The 19,203-nt window shown below is 40.6% G+C and overlaps 1 protein-coding gene across 1 annotated transcript in view; it reads right to left on the bottom strand.

The window, feature by feature from the left end:
* LOC141353293 (E3 ubiquitin-protein ligase TRIM39-like) overlaps positions 1 to 14,391 on the bottom strand; it is a 40,988-nt gene extending 26,597 nt beyond the window's left edge. The window contains exons 1-3 of the mRNA XM_073859766.1: positions 14,262 to 14,391; positions 14,073 to 14,164; positions 13,729 to 13,873 (exon numbers count right to left, since the gene is read on the bottom strand). Of these exons, the coding sequence (XP_073715867.1) occupies positions 13,729 to 13,873; positions 14,073 to 14,164; positions 14,262 to 14,391 (367 nt within the window). The remainder of the gene's footprint in view (positions 1 to 13,728; positions 13,874 to 14,072; positions 14,165 to 14,261) is intronic.
* Positions 14,392 to 19,203: the final 4,812 nt, after the last annotated feature.

Here is a 19,203-nt window from a genome sequence, read left to right as displayed (position 1 = left end):
CGGGAAACACGATCGACTGCTTCATGCTGTCAATCACTGAGTGATTTTTTATTTTATCTTAAAACTTAAGAGAAACAGATTTAATAATGTGCCAAGGGCTTTTTATGTCTATAGTTGTGTATTGTGTCTATATCTGTCATTACACGAACCAGAACAGCACGAAAACAATGTGGGTTAAACAAATCACAGTTATATAAATTACACTGACCGTCAAAAACCGTCTTGAAGAGGTTTTGCTCATTAATGCATATAAAATAAAGTAATGTGAACTTGAGATTTTTATACTGTTATTACAGTTTTTCTCAGTCGCTTGGTACATTTCTCGAATCATACTCACAATTTGCAAAACAGTAAGTGCATTTCTCAAAACAATTCGGACAAACAGCAAAACACCATGCCATGCCTGCAAAAGCCACTCTCTTACTCAAAATTCATCTCTCAAATATCTGTGTCAATGAACATGTCATTGCCATCAGAATGACAATTCAATGTGTCATTGTGTATGGATAAGACAGTCAAATTGTTTAGTCACGTTGTCAATATAACTAATATCTAATAATATTAGACTTTCGCTGGCAGCCCAAATTTAGCCTTGTTAGCCAAACACGCTTGCTGGGTCAGGAGGTATAGGAAGACTTCAGTGTAACTTGTTCAAAGAAATAAGAAACTGCTTTTTTGATGTGCACAAGTGACACAATGATGTGAGAAATGAACAAGCAGTTTTGAGAATTTCAATTCTGATCTGAGAAATGTACCAAGCGACTGAGAAAAACTGTAAACTGCACAGTATGCGCTGCAAACGCAGCTGGTGTGAAAGCACAATGGACACACGCATACATTTTTGTTAAATCACTGCTGAGCATGATGATAAAAAGCTAAAAATATAGCTGCAAGCAGCGATGCCGGGGTCAAGCCGAAAAGGGCACAGAATGAAGTATTGGTTAATGACCGTCATGATTTAAGATTTAAGAAGTTTTCAGTAGATTAAGGCAAATATAGCCATTTTTCAAATCTTGAGTGCTGTGTAGAAACAATGGGTTTTGCCTCAGGTCATGTTTGTGATGACACCCACCAAATTTAATATACATATGATTAAGCAATGTTGAGATATAGCCTCAAATGACTTGACCACTAGGGGGCACTGCACTAAAACAATAGATGGTGCCTCAGGTCACGATTGTGAAGACACCCACCAAATTTGGTGTACATACGATTAAGCAATGTGGAGATATAGCCTCAAATGACTTGACCACTAGGGGGCACTGCATGGAAACAATAGATGGTTCCTCAGGTCATGATTGTGATGACATCCACCAAATTTGGTGTACATATGATTAAGCAATGTGGAGATATGGCCTCAAATGACTTGACCACTAGGTGGCACTGCACCGAAACAATAGATGATGCCTTGGATCATGATTGTGATGACACCCACAAAATTTGATATACATATGATTATGCAATGTTGAAATATAGCCTCAAATGACTTGACCACTGGGGGCACTGCACCGAAACAATATGGTGCCTCAGGTCATGATTGTGATGACAAATCCAAATTTGGTGTACATATGATAAAGTGATCTGGAGATAAAGCCTCAAAACTCTTAACCAGTAGGGGCACTGAAAAGTTTACAAGGGCTTTCAAAAAATGTCACTGATGAACTAGGTGGTGCTGTAACAAAACATTCCATACACCCTCAGTTCATGACATTTACAAGTTGTGAAACATTCACCTATTCATACAGTGTCAACCACACAAGAGCCATCCAGCTCATTGGGAGCATTTGGGCTTAGATGTCTCACTCATGGACACCTCATCACTTGGTCAGGTGGAGCTGGGGTTTGAACCACCAACCTTCCGATTTGTGGACAACCTACACTAACCACTGAACCACTGCCAATACACACATCAATGTGCAAAACCTTTGCGAAGATATAGCCTCAAATCCATTTTCGTGCTCGCCATTATATTTGTTGATGTGCTATACAATAACTGACAAAAACTTTTTCTCTAGAGTCTAGATTGTGTGTACCAAATCCAAGCCAATCAAACAAACGCTGTAGGAGGAGTTTTGAAAAAGTTGGTATGCTTTGTTATTGAAAATGGCAGACAGAAAACGTTTTGATATCATTTGACTCGGCATGCCTCAAGGAATCTCACAATAGCACTTTCATGAACTTAGACTCAATTTTGCTGTAGTTATAAGCAAAAAAAAAACACTTTTCAATGACTGTTATGACATATAACTCATGGACATCTTGACACTTGGTCAGGTGGAGCTGGGGTTTGAACCACAAACCTTCCGATTTGTAGACAACCACCACTAACCCCTGAACCACTGAACCACTGCCAATGTGCAAAACTTTTACGAAGATATAGCCGCAAATCCATTGCGGCATGCTCATCAACATGCTCAAACTAGGTGGCGCTGTACCGAAACTGTGCACGCACCCTCAGGTCATGACTGCCATCAAAACTACCAAATCCCATGTGAATATGTTTAACTTTGGCGAAGATACTGCCTCAAATCCGTTTGTTCCCACTCTGCGTAAAATTTGTTGACGCGGTGTACGGAAACGGATTGGCGAATCGACACGAATTCCATAACTTTTTGCCATGAGTGTCTCTAGATGCTACACACCCATTCTTTACGCAAATTGGACAAAAGCTCTAGGACGAGTTCGAAAAAGTAGGTTTTACAAACAATTCAAAATATCGAAATAATTAGCATGACGGAAATGATGTCATATGGTGCAATCGAATTGGCATGAGCCAAGGAATCAGAAGAAACAAGAATTGCGTTTCTATGACGTGTGGGTCAGCAGTTATAACCAAAAATGTAAGTGAAAATTTGGACTGTTGGTGGCGCTATCGGGTTTGACATAGACACTCCAAATTTGGTGTGGGGACTATTTGGAATGTCCTCTTTGAGTGTGCCAAATTTCATAACTTTCCTACAAAAAAAGTTAAAATTCAAAATGGCCGACACCCAAAATGGCTGACTGAAAACCAATTGGTATCATTTGACTCGGCATGCCTCAAGGAATCTAACAACAGCACTTTTATAATTTTAGACCTAACTTTGCAGTAGTTATAAGCAAAAATAGCCATTTTTCAAATCTCGTGAACACTAGGTGGCGCTGTGACGAAACTGGGCATGGACCCTCAGGTCGTGACTGCCATCAAAACTACCAAGTTTCGTATGAATACGCTTAACTTTGGTGAAGATACAGCCTCAAATCCGTTTTTTCGCGCTCTACGTAAAATTCATTGAGGCGTTATACGGTAACGGATTAGTGAATCAACACGAATTCCATAACTTTTTGCCACAAGTGTCTATAGATCCTACACACACATTCTTTAAGCAAATTGGACAAAAGCTCTAGGACGAGTTCGAAAAAGTAGGTTTTACAAACAATTCAAAATATCGAAATAATTAGCATAACGGAAATGACGTCATATGGTGCAATCGAATCGGGATGAGCCAAGGAATCAGAAGAAACAAGAATTGCGTTTCTATGACGTACGGGTCAGCAGTTATAACCAAAAATGTAAGTGAAAATTTGGACTGTTGGTGGCGCTATTGGGTTTGACATAGACACTCCAAATTTGGTGTGGGGACTATTTGGAATGTCCTCTATGAGTGTGCCAAATTTCATAACTTTCCTACGTACGGTTCTATGGGCTGCCATAGACGCAATGGCGGAAGAAGAAGAATAATAGATAATAATAATAATAAATATAGCTGCAAGCAGCAATGCCGGGGTCAAGCCGAAAAGGGCACAAAAGGATGTAAAATTGAGATTGGATAAGCAGATTGAAGAACCTAAGTAAACCTAATAATTTTAGATGAAAACACAAAAAAGTTATCAACAAAAATAATCTAAGTTCTTGTCTACTACAATCGTCCTTCTGTTATTGACAGTCATGAAACATTAGAGCACTGAAGGACATGTGAGTGGTGTTTGCAGTGGCAAAACATGGGTCACATCATGTTACAACAAGTTTAATAACTCAAAAGAGACCATCCCCGTGTCTCTACGATGTTTTGATGCTGAGATATAGCTTTTGCAAAAACGGTCGATAAGGTATTCTCAATGGTTGCTAGGGAGTAAATTGGCAACCACCAGTGATTATAGTCAAAGCCATGAAAGGAATAATCCATGATGACTCATGGTTTTAGATGTGTTGTTGCATTAGTTTTAGGCAAAAATACTATATTCTATCTCAAAACCAGTAGGTGGCGCAATGAAAAAATTGTGCATGCAACATCAGGTCATGATTGTGTTACATCTAGCTAGTTTTATGACAATACACTTTAGTTTAGTTAAGAAACAGTTGTAAGACCATAAGGCTGGCTTGTTATCAAAGGTTTTGCTCAATTATAAGGCCATCTAGTGGTGCAAGCACACAATTTTTTTTGTGTTGCCTCAGAATGTGCTCATGCATCAGCGTAGCAAATCTGGTGAAAAATATATTTTCGTTACGAAGTTACAACCATTTATGTGTAAAAAACACAAAATTTGAATGTAATTTTTCATTTTTTGCAATTTTCGGCCATTTCTGATGAAAATTTTAATATAACGCCAATAGAACTTTTTGTTCAGAAGGTAAGGTTAGTTTCTTCCTATGGTGTTTTCGAGACGATCGGAATAACGCTCGCGGAGATATTCACGCGTGTTTTTTAAGCGCTATTTTGCTGCGCAGGGTTAACCGTAAGGCGAAATCTGGCATGTTTGGTATCGTTGCACTCGGCAACTTTTCAGAACTCCAAAGAAACAAGTCCCGTGAAAATACGTCAATCAGAGCCAAAGTTATAGGCGTGTAAAGCATAAGTCTGACCACTAGGTGGCGCTGTGACGAAACTCTGCATGCTCCCGTAGTTCCTAACTGGCATCACAAGTACCAAGTATCGTGTCAATAGGCTTAAGTTTGCCGAATTTACAGCCTCAAATCCGTTTTTTTGCGCTCTACGTAAAATTCGTTGACGCGGTTTACGTAAACGGATTGACGAATTGACATGAATTCCATAACTTTTTGCCGTGAGGGTCTGTAGATGCTACATACCGATTTTCGTGGAAATCGGGCAAAAGCTCTAGGACGAGTTCGCAAAAGTAGGTTTTACGAACTATTCAAAATGGCGGAAAAATTTTCATGACGGAAAATGACGTCATAGGGTCCAGTCAAATCGTCTTGAGCCAAGGAATCAGAGGAAGCAAGAATTTAATTTCTAGGACGTACGGGTCAGAAGTTATAAGCAAAAACGTAAGTGCAAATTTGGACTGTTGGTGGCGCTAGCGGGTTAGACATACAGACTCCAAATTTGCTATGGGGACACATTGGACTGTCCTTTATCAGTGTGCCAAATTTCATAACTTTCCTACGTACGGTTCTATGGGCTGCCATAGACCGCAATGGCGGAAGAAGAAGAAGAAGCAGAATAATAATTATAATAATAATAAGAAAACTAACAAATACAATAGGGGTCTTCGCCCCTTCGGGGCTTGACCCCTAATAATAATAAGAAAACTAACCATCCCAATAGGGGTCTCGCCCATTCTGGGCTTGACCCCTAATAATCTTGTTGTAGTCTTGTAAATAGTGTCACTACAAGATTCAGTGTTTGTAAAATCTTTAGTCTGAGACTAAAAACTGTGAACCCAAGTCTTTAGATGTGAGCTGATAATCTTATAAAGTCTTTTCTAAATCTTTTCAAAGTCTTTAGGTGTACACAAAGCATTAGTCACAAACTCAGATGAGTTTGGCCTAAACTCACAGAACAAAGAAAGACCTCTGGGCCTAATTGCCCTTCTCCCCAAAGGGGGAGGGGTGGCTGGAAGAGTCACTTGTAGAAGAGATGATGAAAAGACTCAACTGAACTTAACTAATGCTTTCTGTACACCTAAAGACTTTGAAAAGATTTAATAAAGACTTTATAAGATTATCAGCTCACATCTTATGCCTAGCGTACACCAAAGGATTTTCACAGTCCCAGACTAAAGACCGGCAGTCTTTAGGAATCTAACTGGAGTCTCGGCGCGCTCCCGTCGTCTCGATCATTAACTGTGAGGTGAAAATCTGGAGTCGGCGACCCGATTTATGCCAGTCTTTCTTTAGTTTTTCATATCAAACATGTTTGATATTATCGCAAGTCCCAGCGTAGTCTCATGACGTAAAACAATCAATAACCAATAAACTCGTTCTCCGGAAACAGGAAGCCATCAGTCACAACAAAGAAACATGTCGACGGACGTGGAAACACAACGAGCGCGAAGCAGGCGAAAGTGGACCGCGGACAAAGAGGAGCGCACCGATGAGCGGCGGGCAGAGCAGCCGCGTCCCCCCGATGCAAACCGCCACCCACACCACGACAGAGCGGAAAAAGAAAAGAAGTGGAGCGATATTGCCTGTGTGTGTTAACATGCTAACTCTACCACTCTATTGAATGGCATAACGTGCTAATGTTTTCTGGTATGTGCTTACATTCTTCAACCCGCGAGCAATGCGTAAACGGCGCGTGTTTTTTTCGGCGCCCATGTTAACAAGTTAAAGCACAAGCACGTACACCGCACGCGTGCGGCCATACATGTGACGCCATAAATGTCATAAATGTGTGTTTCAAACAGTCATGACTTTGAGCAATGTAAAAGAAAGCAATGAAATATTTAAAAACACCAGAAGACTGCGCTGTCATTCACTCTCTGCCCAGCAAATGAGTCCTCATATACTGTTCAGAGAAACAGATAACGTACATTTAAATCTTATCCTTAAACTGTTGACGGGAAACACGATCGACTGCTTCATGCTGTCAATCACTGAGTGATTTTTTTTTATTTTATCTTAAAACTTAAGAGAAACAGATTTAATAATGTGCCAAGGGCTTTTTATGTCTATAATTGTGTATTGTGTCTATATCTGTCATTACACGAACCAGAACAGCACGAAAACAATGTGGGTTAAACAAATCACAACTATATAAATTACACTGACCGTCAAAAACTGTCTTGAAGAGGTTTTGCTCATTAATGCATATAAAATAAAGTAATGTGAACTTGAGATTTTTATACTGTTATTAAAATTTTTCTCAGTCGCTTTGGTACATTACTCGAATCATACTCACAATTTGCAAAACAGTAAGTGCATTTCTCAAAACAATTCGGACAAGTAGCAAAACACCATGGATTACCTGCAAAAGCCAGTCTCTTACTCAAAATTCATCTCTCAAATATCTGTGTCAATGAACATGTCATTGCCATCAGAATGACAAGTCAATGTGTCATTGTGTATGGATAAGACAGTCAAATTGTTTAGTCACGTTGTCAATATAACAGTTTACTCTAAAGTGATTTCCTGATGTAAACTATCGCTAAAGTTTTGACGACAAGTATTGTAAATTGTAATTTACACCTTAGTGTAAGTTATGTGGGAGTTTGATTTCAAGAGACTAAACAAAATTTACATTTACGCTGTTACTGTTTGTACTGTAATTCATTGACAAACCATGTCATTGCCATACAGAAAGGAAAAGACAGCATTGCATAGCCCAAAGAAAAAAAGTAGAAATGTGAACATTGAACAATATCTTTAGGAAAAACTGTACATGCAGTGCTGTCTTACACTGAAGTCTTCCTATACCTCCTGACCTAGCAAGCATGTTTGGCTAACAAGGCTAAATTTGGGCTGCCAGTGAAAGTCTAATAGACATCTAACCATAAATAGAAAAAATAGACAATGCAAATACTTTTAGATCATGTAAAAGAAATGAAAGCAAACACCTTGACCACCTGTTGGAATATCATACATCTTCAAGTTATTTTGGCAAAAATGGCATGTAACCAAATTCAAGGTTATTTAGGGTAGAAGTGGGTTACTCATAGCTGGACTATATTGGGTCTATAATTAGCCGTCATTTCAACATCTCAGTTTTTGCTTGCTGGGGACGTTTCTGTCTGTTAGAGAAAGTCAAGATTCACCTGGGAGCAATTTACCAAGTCAGGACAGATTTAGAAAAAACTTCTAATAGAAATTTATTAAAAAAATATGTTTGACCGGCACAATTATGAGAACTGTATTATGAGAACTTGTTCAATAATTTTGCATGTAAAGACTTATACTATGAACTGATGCCTAAATGTTGTGGGGGGTAAGACTATTCAACAGAGCCCCATTATAATACATTTTGATCAACATGACATAATCGATAATGTAGGAAAAAGCAGAGAATTGTACATAATCATTTGCATGGATGTACCAAAGCATTTGCAACTTGTTCAAAGAAATAAGAAACTGCTTTTTTGATGTGCACAACTGACACAATGATGTGAGAAATGAACAAGTAGTTTTGAGAATTTCAATTCTGATCTGAGAATGCGCATACATTTTTGTTAAATCACTGCTGAGCATGATGATAAAAAGCTAAAATAATCTTGTTGTAGTCTTGTAAATAGTGTCACTACAAGATTCAGTGTTTGTAAAATCTTTAGTCTGAGACTAAAATCTGTGAACCCAAGTCTTTAGATGTGAGCTGATAATCTTATAAAGTCTTTTCTAAATCTTTTCAAAGTCTTTAGGTGTACACAAAGCATTAAGACTTGGGTTCACAGTTTTTAGTCTCGGACTAAAGATTTTACAAACACTGAATCTTGCAGTGACACTATTTACAAGACTACAACAAAATTATTTTAGCTTTTTATCATCATGCTCAGCAGTGATTTAACAAAAATGTATGCGCGTGTCCATTGTGCTTTCACACCAGCTGCGTTTGCAGCGCATACTGTGCAGTTTACAGTTTTTCTCAGTCGCTTGGTACAATTCTCAGATCAGAATTGAAATTCTCAAAACTACTTGTTCATTTCTCACATCATTGTGTCACTTGTGCACATAAAAAAGCAGTTTCTTAGTTCTTTGAACAAGTTGCAAATGCTTTGGTACATCCATGCAAATGATTATGTACAATTCTCTGCTTTTTCCTACATTATCGATTGCTTATGTCATGTTGATCAAAATGTATTATAATGGGTCTCTGTTGAATAGTCTTACCCCCCACAACATGTAGGCATCAGTTCATAGTATAAAAGTCTTTACATGCAAAATTATTGAACAAGTTCTCACAGTTCTCATAATTGTGCCGGTCAAACATATTTTTTTATAAATTTCTATTAGAAGTTTTTTCTAAATCTGTCCTGACTTGGTAAATTGCTCCCAGGTGAATCTTGACTTTCTCTAACAGACAGAAACGTCCCCAGCAAGCAAAAACTGAGATGTTGAAATGATGGCTAATTATAGACCCAATATAGTCCAGCTATGAGTAACCCACTTCTACCCTAAATAACCTTGAATTTGGTTACATGCCATTTTTGCCAAAATAACTTGAAGATGTATGATATTCCAACAGGTGTTCAAGGTGTTTGCTTTCATTTCTTTTACATGATCTAAAAGTATATTCATTGTCTATTTTTTGGCTATGGTTAGATGTCTATTAGACTTTCACTGGCAGCCAAAATTTAGCCTTGGTAGCCAAACATGCTTGCTGGGTCAGGAGGTATAGGAAGACTTCAGTGTAAGACAGCACTGCATGTACAGTTTTCCCTAAAGATATTGTTCAATGTTCACATTTCTACTTTTTTTCTTTGGGCTATGCAGTGCTGTCTTTTCCTTTCTGTATGGCAATGACATGGTTTGTCAATGAATTACAGTAGCCTACAAACAGTAAAAGTGTTATGTGGATGTATGAGGAATCCAAGTGCAGATAGAGGGATGAACACTAAAGACCTTATTAATAAACAAAAACAGAAAACAAAACCCACGAGGGGGCAAAACAATATAAACAAGACACTAACACAGGAAGTGAACACTAAACAAGACTAGACTATAACTACACTTAACACTAAACAGGGTACACTTAACAATAAACTTGACAAAACACTTAATATATATAACACTACTAGACAAGACTTCGATGACAGCGTACTCACAGGTATTTGGAACAAATGCGCCAGCACAGGACAACAAACACAAGGATCTTAAATAGAGGACAACTAATGAGGGCAACAGGTGACAGAGTTAAACAATGAAGATGAGGATAACAAGGGAGCGGGGTAAAAGAGACAAGACACAGGGAACACGTGGTCTAGTAAACCAATACTGAGACCACGTGAACCCACACAAAACATGGGTCTTTCATGATTCTGCCACAAGACTAGATTAAACAAAGGACAAGATGGCAGAACCATGACAAAAAGCGTAAATGTAAATTTTGTTTAGTCTCTTTCAATCAAACTCCCACATAACTTACACTAAGGTGTAAATTACAATTTACAATACTTGTCGTCAAAACTTTAGCCATAGTTTACATCAGGAAATCACTTAAACTGTTATATTGACAACGTGACTAAACAATTTGTCTTATCCATATGACACATTGACTTGTCATTCTGATGGCAATGACATGTTCATTGACACAGATATTTGAGAGATGAATTTTGAGTAAGAGAGTGGCTTTTGCAGGTTATCCATGGTGTTTTGCTATTTGTCCGAATTGTTTTGAGAAATGCACTTACTGTTTTGCAAATTGTGAGTATATTTCGAGAAATGTACCAAAGCGACTGAGAAAAACTGTAATAACAGTATAAAAATCTCAAGTTCACATTACTTTATTTTATATGCATTAATGAGCAAAACCTCTTCAAGACGGTCAGTGTAATTTATATAACTGTGATTTGTTTAACCCACATTGTTTTCGTGCTGTTCTGGTTCGTGTAATGACAGATATAGACACAATACACAATTATAGACATAAAAAGCCCTTGGCACATTTTTAAATCTGTTTCTTCTAAGTTTTAAGATAAAATAAAAACAATCACTCAGTGATTGACAGCATGAAGCAGTCGATCGTGTTTCCCGTCAACAGTTTAAGCAAAAGATTTAGATTTGTAGATGTACGTTATCTGTTTCTCTGAACAGTATTAAGCTATATATGAGGACTCATTTGCTGGGCAGAGAGTGAATGACAGCGCAGTCTTCTGGTGTTTTAAATATTTAATTGCTTTCTTTTACATTGCTCAAAGTCATGACTGTTTGAAACACACATTTATGACATTTATGGCGTCACATGTATGACCGCACGCGTGCGGTGTACGTGCTTGTGCTTTAACTTGTTAACATGGGCGCCGAAAAAAACACGCGCCGCTTACGCGTTGTTAACGCTTGCGGTGTGAAGAATGTAAGCACATACCAGAAAACATTAGCACGTTATGCCATTCAATAGAGTGGTAGAGTTAGCATGTTAACACATACAGGCAATATCGCTCCACTTCTTTTCTTTTTCCACTGTCGTGGTATGAATGGCAGTTTACATCAATAACACACGGTTTCTCTGCCCACCGCTCGACAAAGCGCTCCTCTTTATCCACGGTCCATTATCGCCTACGTCGCGCTCGTTGTGTTTCCGCGTCCGTCGACATGTTTCTTTGTTGTGACTGATGGCTTCCTGTTTCCGGAGAACGAATATATTGGTTGTTGATTGTTTTACGTCACAAGACTACGCTGGGACTTGCGATAATATTAAACATGTTTGATATGAAAGACTAAAGAAAGACTGGCATAAATCGGGTCGCCGACTGCAGATTATCACCTCACAGTTAACGATCGAGACGACGGGAGCGCGCAGAGACTCCAGTTAGATTCCTAAAGACTGCCGGTCTTTAGTCTGGGACTGTGAAAATCATTTGGTGTACGCTAGGCATAACTCTACAAAGTTTTGCCAGTATTTATCCTTTAAGTAGGACACGCCCATTCAAGTTTAAATCGACCAATCAGAGATGAGCAGGGGAGAGTTGTTTGTCACCTCAACTGTTAATCTTGCATCTTTTATTGCCTGCAGATTCCTTGGCAAAAATATTAGTCCAGATCATTGAACAAATAGAATGAATTGTTCTACCATCATACAATATTTATCAATGAAGAGGAAACTGAAAGGTGATCAGTTTGATACCCTACATGAATGGTTTTAAACAAGCATTACGTTGTGATTCATCCCAATGTATGAATAACAAACAAACAATCTCTATTTGTCAGAGGTAGTCTAGACTCAGTCATAGAAACACAATTGTACATGAGAATACAAGTTATTTAACAAGCAGTTTATAAAAGAGGGAACCAACATACATCAAACATGCGTAAATGTATTTACACAATACACACACAATCTCTTAAGAGTTTGTCATATGGTCTTAAAGACATTCTTTGGGGCAATTCACACTTTCCTTATCAGTTTTCTGTTGAGCTTCAAAAGGTGCCATAAAATGTCCCACGGAGATGTTGGAGCCTCTTTGATGTAGAAATAAAGGGAAACTAAATAGGCTATGGGGAATAGCACATAATATCATATTTACTAACTTTTCTGCAATCCAAGTGTCAGCTATGATCCAGTTCTGGCAATCCAGCCAGATGCTACACACCTATTAAAAATAAACAAATAGCGTCCTGCTTTGTGGCCATTATTGTGTCATTTGAAATAAAAGTAAATAAATTGCAAAGCGTCCGCAAATGTAAAAGTTTCCTGGTAAATAGGGAATAAGTTGCTATTTTTATTGTACTTACCTTAAAAAAAAGATAACCACATTAAATCAGCTGGACTTTTGTTATTAAAAGCAAGTAAAATAGGCTACTAAAACAAAAGTGATGTGCTCTTATATTTATTTGACGATTTGGCTCGTAGACATCGACTGTATACAACATTCAGTAGTCAATATGAAAAATTCACAATAAAATCATAAAAAATAAAACATAATTTCCCCATAGACTTGACTAAGTCATACATACCACGTAATACCACAACAGGCACCCTGCAGCCATAAAACACCCAGAGTATAAATAATTTATAATTTTCCATACATTCTTACCCCCCCATTACCCCAAACCCAAAACACTATTCCCCTATACCCACAAGTACGTACTGTAGAGGTACCCTGTTGTTACAAATAGATACGCTGTAAATTCGGTTTAATTACACGGTACTTTGCGGGTCGTAAAATAAAGTGTTACCAAAGACTGCTGCTGCGTCACATTTCGAAGGCTGCGTCCTTCAGAGGATGAAAGGAATTACAGTAATTAAAACACTGTCCTCTGAGGTTGAAAAGACATCATGTGGTGGAAATTACATTTATGCTAACAAAGTACAATATGCATTGCAAGAGTAGATTTGTGTAATACTTTTTAAAATATTATATATTACAATACTTTCTACATTTATATTTACCAATCAATCAAATTGTATTTATATAGCACATTTTAGAACCACCGGAGTGGACCAAAGTGCTGTACAATAACATAAGAAAGTAGACAAAAGAAAATAAACATAGCAAGAAAATAAAAAAAAAGAATTAATTCATTATCATTTCCATAATTTTTTTTATATTTTAAAAGTTCTCGTTACACATTAAAAATGCACAGAACGTGCATTCCGCTGCTAGGTGACAGGGTGAGAAAACAGCCGGGCAATACCTGCTGCTTAGATTCTAGACAAGATGTCCACTGTACATATACAGGGTGAAGTTTCCACTGCACAATGACAGAGTGAAGATTCCGTGATGCGATGACAAGATGTGACCTCCGCTGAATGTAGACTGAGAGACGCTCCACTGTACGTAGACAGGATGATGATTCCACTGTACGATGACAGGGTGATGAATCCACTGTACAATGACAAGGTGATGTTTCCGCTGTACGATGATAGGGTGCGATGATGACAGCTATGCAGGCTGTAGAGTTCTGTAACACGCCGTGGATGGTCAGCTTACACCGCTGGACAGCGACAGTACTGAAGAGGCGGAGAGAATGTCCGAAGCAGCGGGAGCCCGTGGTGAAGTAATCCTGAGGGCAGAGAAAACATTCAGAGCACACCAGGCATCACAGAGCGAAACAGCAGAGCACACAGTGTGACAAATTAAACTACGAAAAATAAAACTGGATAAAGGAACAAAAACAAAACTGGACAAGACTTGAACGATGAAGCACATAACATAACGAACTCGCAGGGAAACAGAGGGAGGAACGGAACTAAATAGCAAACGTGGGAGAGCAAATTAGCATCAGGTGTGGAACGCAGGTGAATGGAATGAAGCGTGAGGAGGAGCGCCCAAGTGATATACGCGCACGTGAAAGCTGTCAAAACACACAGACACATGACAAAACCCAAAGCAAAGCGGTCGATCAGACCGAGATCATGACAGTACCCCTCACGGTCAAGGAGGGGACTTACCTTGTCGTCGACGGAGATCCTCGATCAGGCCAGGGTCCAGAATGTCCCGGGCCGGTACCCAACACCTCTCCTCCGGACCACAACCCTCCCAGTCAACTAGATATTGGAAACCTCTGCCCTGACAGCGCATATCTAGTAATCTACTCACAGTGTATCTGGAGATCCATCCACTAGTTGAGGCATGGGGGGAGCGGGGACAGAGGGAACAGGATTAATGTGGGAAAAAATAACAGGTTTGACCCTGGAAACATGTAAACTGGAAACTCCGGGATGGCAGACAAACTTGCACTCATGATACCACCGGATGACCTCAGAATGGAGCGCAACTGGAACCCACAACAGACCCGCCGGGCACTCCTCTGGCACTTTCACCCCTCGTCCGGCCTCCTCACCCGCTTCTCAATTCCCCAGCAGGAAGGATGGTTTCGGCCCTCACAGCACAGGGACCCTCAGACAAATGGGAGAGGGCATCTGGTTTGATGTTCTTAGCACCAGGCCGGTAGGAGAGGGTAAAGTTAAAACGGTCAAAGAAGATCACCCAGCGAGCCTGTTGTGAGTTCAACCTCCTGGCTGAACGGACATACTCAAGGTTCTTGTGATCCGTCCAGACCAGGAAGGATTCTGAGGTACCCTCCAACCAGTGACACCACTCACCCAAAGCCAGTCTAACTGCCAGCAACTCCCGATTACCTATGTCGTAGTTGCGCTCGGTTGGGTTTAACCGATGGGAGAAGAAAGCGCAAGGATGCACTTTACCGTCCTTAGAAGACTGCTATGACACAACAGCGCCTACCCCGACATCAAACGCATCCACCTTAACAATAAACTGAGCTTTAGGATCTGGAAAAGAAAGAACAGGAGCAGAGATAAACCAGGACTTTAATTTATCAAAGGCCTGAGCATCACAGTTCCAGAAAAAACTCTCCTTAGTGGAGATGAGTGCTGTAGCGGCTTAGCAATCTGACCGAAATTTCTGATGAAACGCCGGTAAAAATTGGCAAAACCCAGAAAGCTTTGCAATTCCTTATGAGAGTCGGGGACTGGCCACTCTGTGACCGCTTTGATCTTGGCTGGGTCAGGACGTTTCTCTCCGGTGGCAATGACAAAACCCTAGAATGAAACTGACTCCTTATGAAAATCGCACTTCTCCACCTTAACAAATAACTGGTTATCAAGGAGGTGCCGCAATACCCTACAAACGTGCTGAGTGTGTATCTCTAAAGAGGAGAAAAGATGAGAATATCATCCAGATTCATCCAGGGGGCGGCAGTGGTTCATGTAGGTTGTCTACAAACCGGAAGGTTGGTGGTTCGATCCCCGGCTCCACTGGACCAAGTGTCGAGGTGTCCTTGAGCAAGACACCTAACCCCAGCTGCTCCCGACGAGCTGGATGGCGCCTTGCATGGCTGACACCGCCGTCGGTGTATCAATGGGTGAGTGAATGGGTGAATGAGAGGCAACATGTACAGCGCTTTGGATGGCCATAGGTCTGGTAAAAGCGCTATATAAATATAAATGCAGTCCATTTACTAGATACACAAAGACAAACTTATTTATCATATCTCTCAGCACGCCATTAACCAGAGCCTGGAAGACAGAAGGGGTGTGATAAGCATTGCGTAGGTCTAATTTGGTGAAGATACGCACTCCCTGCAGCAACTCAAAGGCTGTTGACATTAAAGGTAGGGGGAATCTATTTTTAACAGTAATGTCATTTAAACCTCTGTAATCAATGCAAGGTCGCAAGGAGACATCCTTCTTTTTGACAAAAAAATAATCCCACTCCTGCAGGAGAGGTAGAGGGATGGATGAGACCGGCGCGAAGAGCATCATTAATATAAGTATTAGAGATGAGCCGGATACTCGGCTGAAACGAGTATCCGGTACGGATAAAGCACTTCTGCCGAGTACCAGTATTATACGAGTAATACGAGTCAATATCTGTGCTCGTATTAAATGAAAATCATCATTGGGTAGCTGATTGTGTCAGCGTTCTGTGATAGGCTAGTAGTAACAGCGCCGCCCCTCCCCTACACAAATACAGATGTATTGTGTTGCTGTGAGTCCCACAGCTCCGCTCTGCTCATTCACACACAGAAAAGCTCTCTGTCTCTCTCCCTCAGTCACTCGGGTTCGCGGTTCTTTTCTGTTAAAGTTTAGGGTTTCTTTAGCTTTTTACTTCGGGTTGTAACGTTCAAATACGTACTAACCAGCAGAGTTCTGGTAAACGTGGGTTCGTTCAGACGTGAATGGGACGAGCATCGCGTCTCTGCCTGTCAGAGATTTTTTTTCTTTTTTTAAACCTTCAGCTGGGAGCTGTCTGTGTCCCGCTCTGCACACTCATACACAGAACAGCTTTCTGTCTCTCTCTCCCTCAGTCTCTCGGGATCACGGTTCTTTTCCATTAATGTTTAGGGTTTCTTCAGCTTTTTACTTCGGGTTGTAACGTTAATACATACTAACCAGCAGAGTTCTGGTAAACGTGGGTTCGTTCAGACGTGAATGCAACTCGCATTGCGTCTCTGCCTGTCGGAGAATTTTTTTCTTTTTTAAACCTTCAGCTGTCTCTAACCAGTAACCAGACACTGAGTGTCTGACACGTATTTGCTGTATTTCATACAAAAATAAAGGTATTAAGCTATAATATAAATATTACAAATTAATTTAAGCTACTCTCTCTCTCTCTCTCTCTCTCTCTCTTGTCAGTTTTTTCTCTCTGACACGTATTTGCTGTATTTCATAAAAAATAAAGGTAGTAAGTTAAAGTTAGTGTTATAAATATTACAAATTAATTAAGCTACACACACTCTCCCTCTCTCTTCCTCTCTCTGCCAGTCATCTAAGTTTTTTCGTTTTAACCATCAGCTGGCTTTAACCAGTTTTTTTTACTCTGACACTTTTTGCTGTATTTCATAAAATATAAAGGTAGTAGTGGTATAAATAATAAATAATATTACAAATTAAGCTACACACACAAACAAACACTTTCTCTCTCCCTCTTATGATCAGTGATACAGAAATATAACAATTTCTGATCAACCCATATATTAATTGCATGCTTAAAATAACATACCGGCTAAAGCCCCGCCCATTTCAAGACAAACCCCGCCTACTTCCGGGTTAGGCCACACCCACTCCGAGTACAGATACAGATACAGATAATTCATATGGTTTACAGATACAGATACAGATACAGATAATGCTGTACTCGCCCATCCCTAATAAGTATCAATAGCCTCTCTTTCTGGAGCAGACAAAAAGTACAGTCTAACTTTAGGTGGAGAAGTGCCTGGGAGGAGATTGATGGCACAATCGTATGACCGGTGGGGAGGAAGAGAAGTGGCCCAGGCTTTACTGAACACCTTAGAGAGATCTGCATACTCTGCCGGGACCCCTGTAAGATCAGCCGCTGGAACCTGAAAAATAACAGAAGAAGAGCCCTAAACAGCAGCACCAAGACAAGACACGTGACACGACGGAAACCAAGTTAAAATAACATTACGCTGCCAATCCACGTGAGGGTTGTGCTGTGCCAACCAAGCATGCCCCAAAATAATAGGAGAGAACGAGGCATGCAAAAGAGGTACAAGCACAATCTCCTCACGGTGATTGCCTGATATAAGAAGACTTACGGGTGGGGTGCAGTGGGTGACCTGTGCAGTCTGCTGTCCATTGAGAGTCCAAACAGCCAGAGGAACTTTAAGAGAAACTGCAGGAATACCCCACTCCCGGGCAAGATTATAATTGAGGAAATTTCCCTCAGCCCCAGAGTCCACAAGAGCCTTAGAGGAGTGTTCAATGCCGCAAAAGTCAATGTCACTGGCAAATGAGTGGTAGATGCAGGGGAGATTTCACACAGAGCGGTGCAGAACTCCCGGAACTACTGGTGGGCGTTGGCTTTTAACGGACAGGTTTTAGCCAGATGTCCAGACTTGCCACAGTATAAACACGGCCATCAACAGTCTCCTCTGTCTCTTCTTAGGTGTGAGTCACATCCTGCCCAACTGCATGGGCTCACTGGGAACAGCAGGAGAGGGGGGAGTAGGATGAGTATGAGCACTAACCGTCTCGTCTCAAAAGACCCGATGATGTAGGGAGCGGGTTGACGACGAAACATCATGCGGCTCTCAATCCTGAGTGCAAGCTCAACCAATGAATCCATGGTTGAGGAAGATTGTGTGTGGTAATCTCATCCTGGATATTCTCTCTTAATCCCTCCAGAAACTGTGTGCAAAGAGCGCTTCGTTCCATCCACATGCTGCAGCTAGTGTCTGAAACTCAACAGAGAAATCAGTGACAGAACGGTTACCTTGAGCCAGACAAACCAGTCGGGCAGCAGCCGCCTCCCCCTGCACAGAACGATCGAAGAGCTTTATCATCTCAGCCTTGAAATCCTCAAACGATCGACAAAAAGAAGCTTGAGCGTACCAAACTGCAGTGGCCCACTCTCTAGCCCTACCGGTCAGTAGGGTGATGACAAAAGCCACACTCGTATCCTCGGCCATATATCTCAGTGGCTGCAGAGAAAACACCAACGTGCACTGTGAGAGGAAAGAGCGGCAGGGGCCGGGATCGCGTCATACGTGGGAGGATTAGTGATGTGAGGTTCAGGATTGATCAAACGACGAGGGTCAAAGGATTCCGAGCGCATCCACTCCAGCTGAGTGTTTATTTCTGTGAGACGAGCGGAGAGACGTTCAACCTCATGAGCGGTGGATGAGAGTTGAGTATCCTGCTGTCCCAGCCAAACCCCTGTTGTGCAATGGCATTGCGAACCGATTCCACATCCGCTGGATCCATAGCTGGCGAGTTCGTCTGTCAGGGTAAGAAACACAAACACGGATCCAATTGCAGATGAAAAGATTTATTCAAATTAATAAGGAGAAATAGAGGATAATGCTGATAGAAGACAGGAAGAGATCAACTGCTTGGTGACAGGGTG

This window comes from Misgurnus anguillicaudatus, chromosome 21, assembly GCF_027580225.2.
Source record: "Misgurnus anguillicaudatus chromosome 21, ASM2758022v2, whole genome shotgun sequence".
NCBI classification, from domain to species: Eukaryota; Metazoa; Chordata; class Actinopteri; order Cypriniformes; family Cobitidae; genus Misgurnus; species Misgurnus anguillicaudatus.
This window is presented reverse-complemented; position numbering and strand designations above follow the sequence as displayed.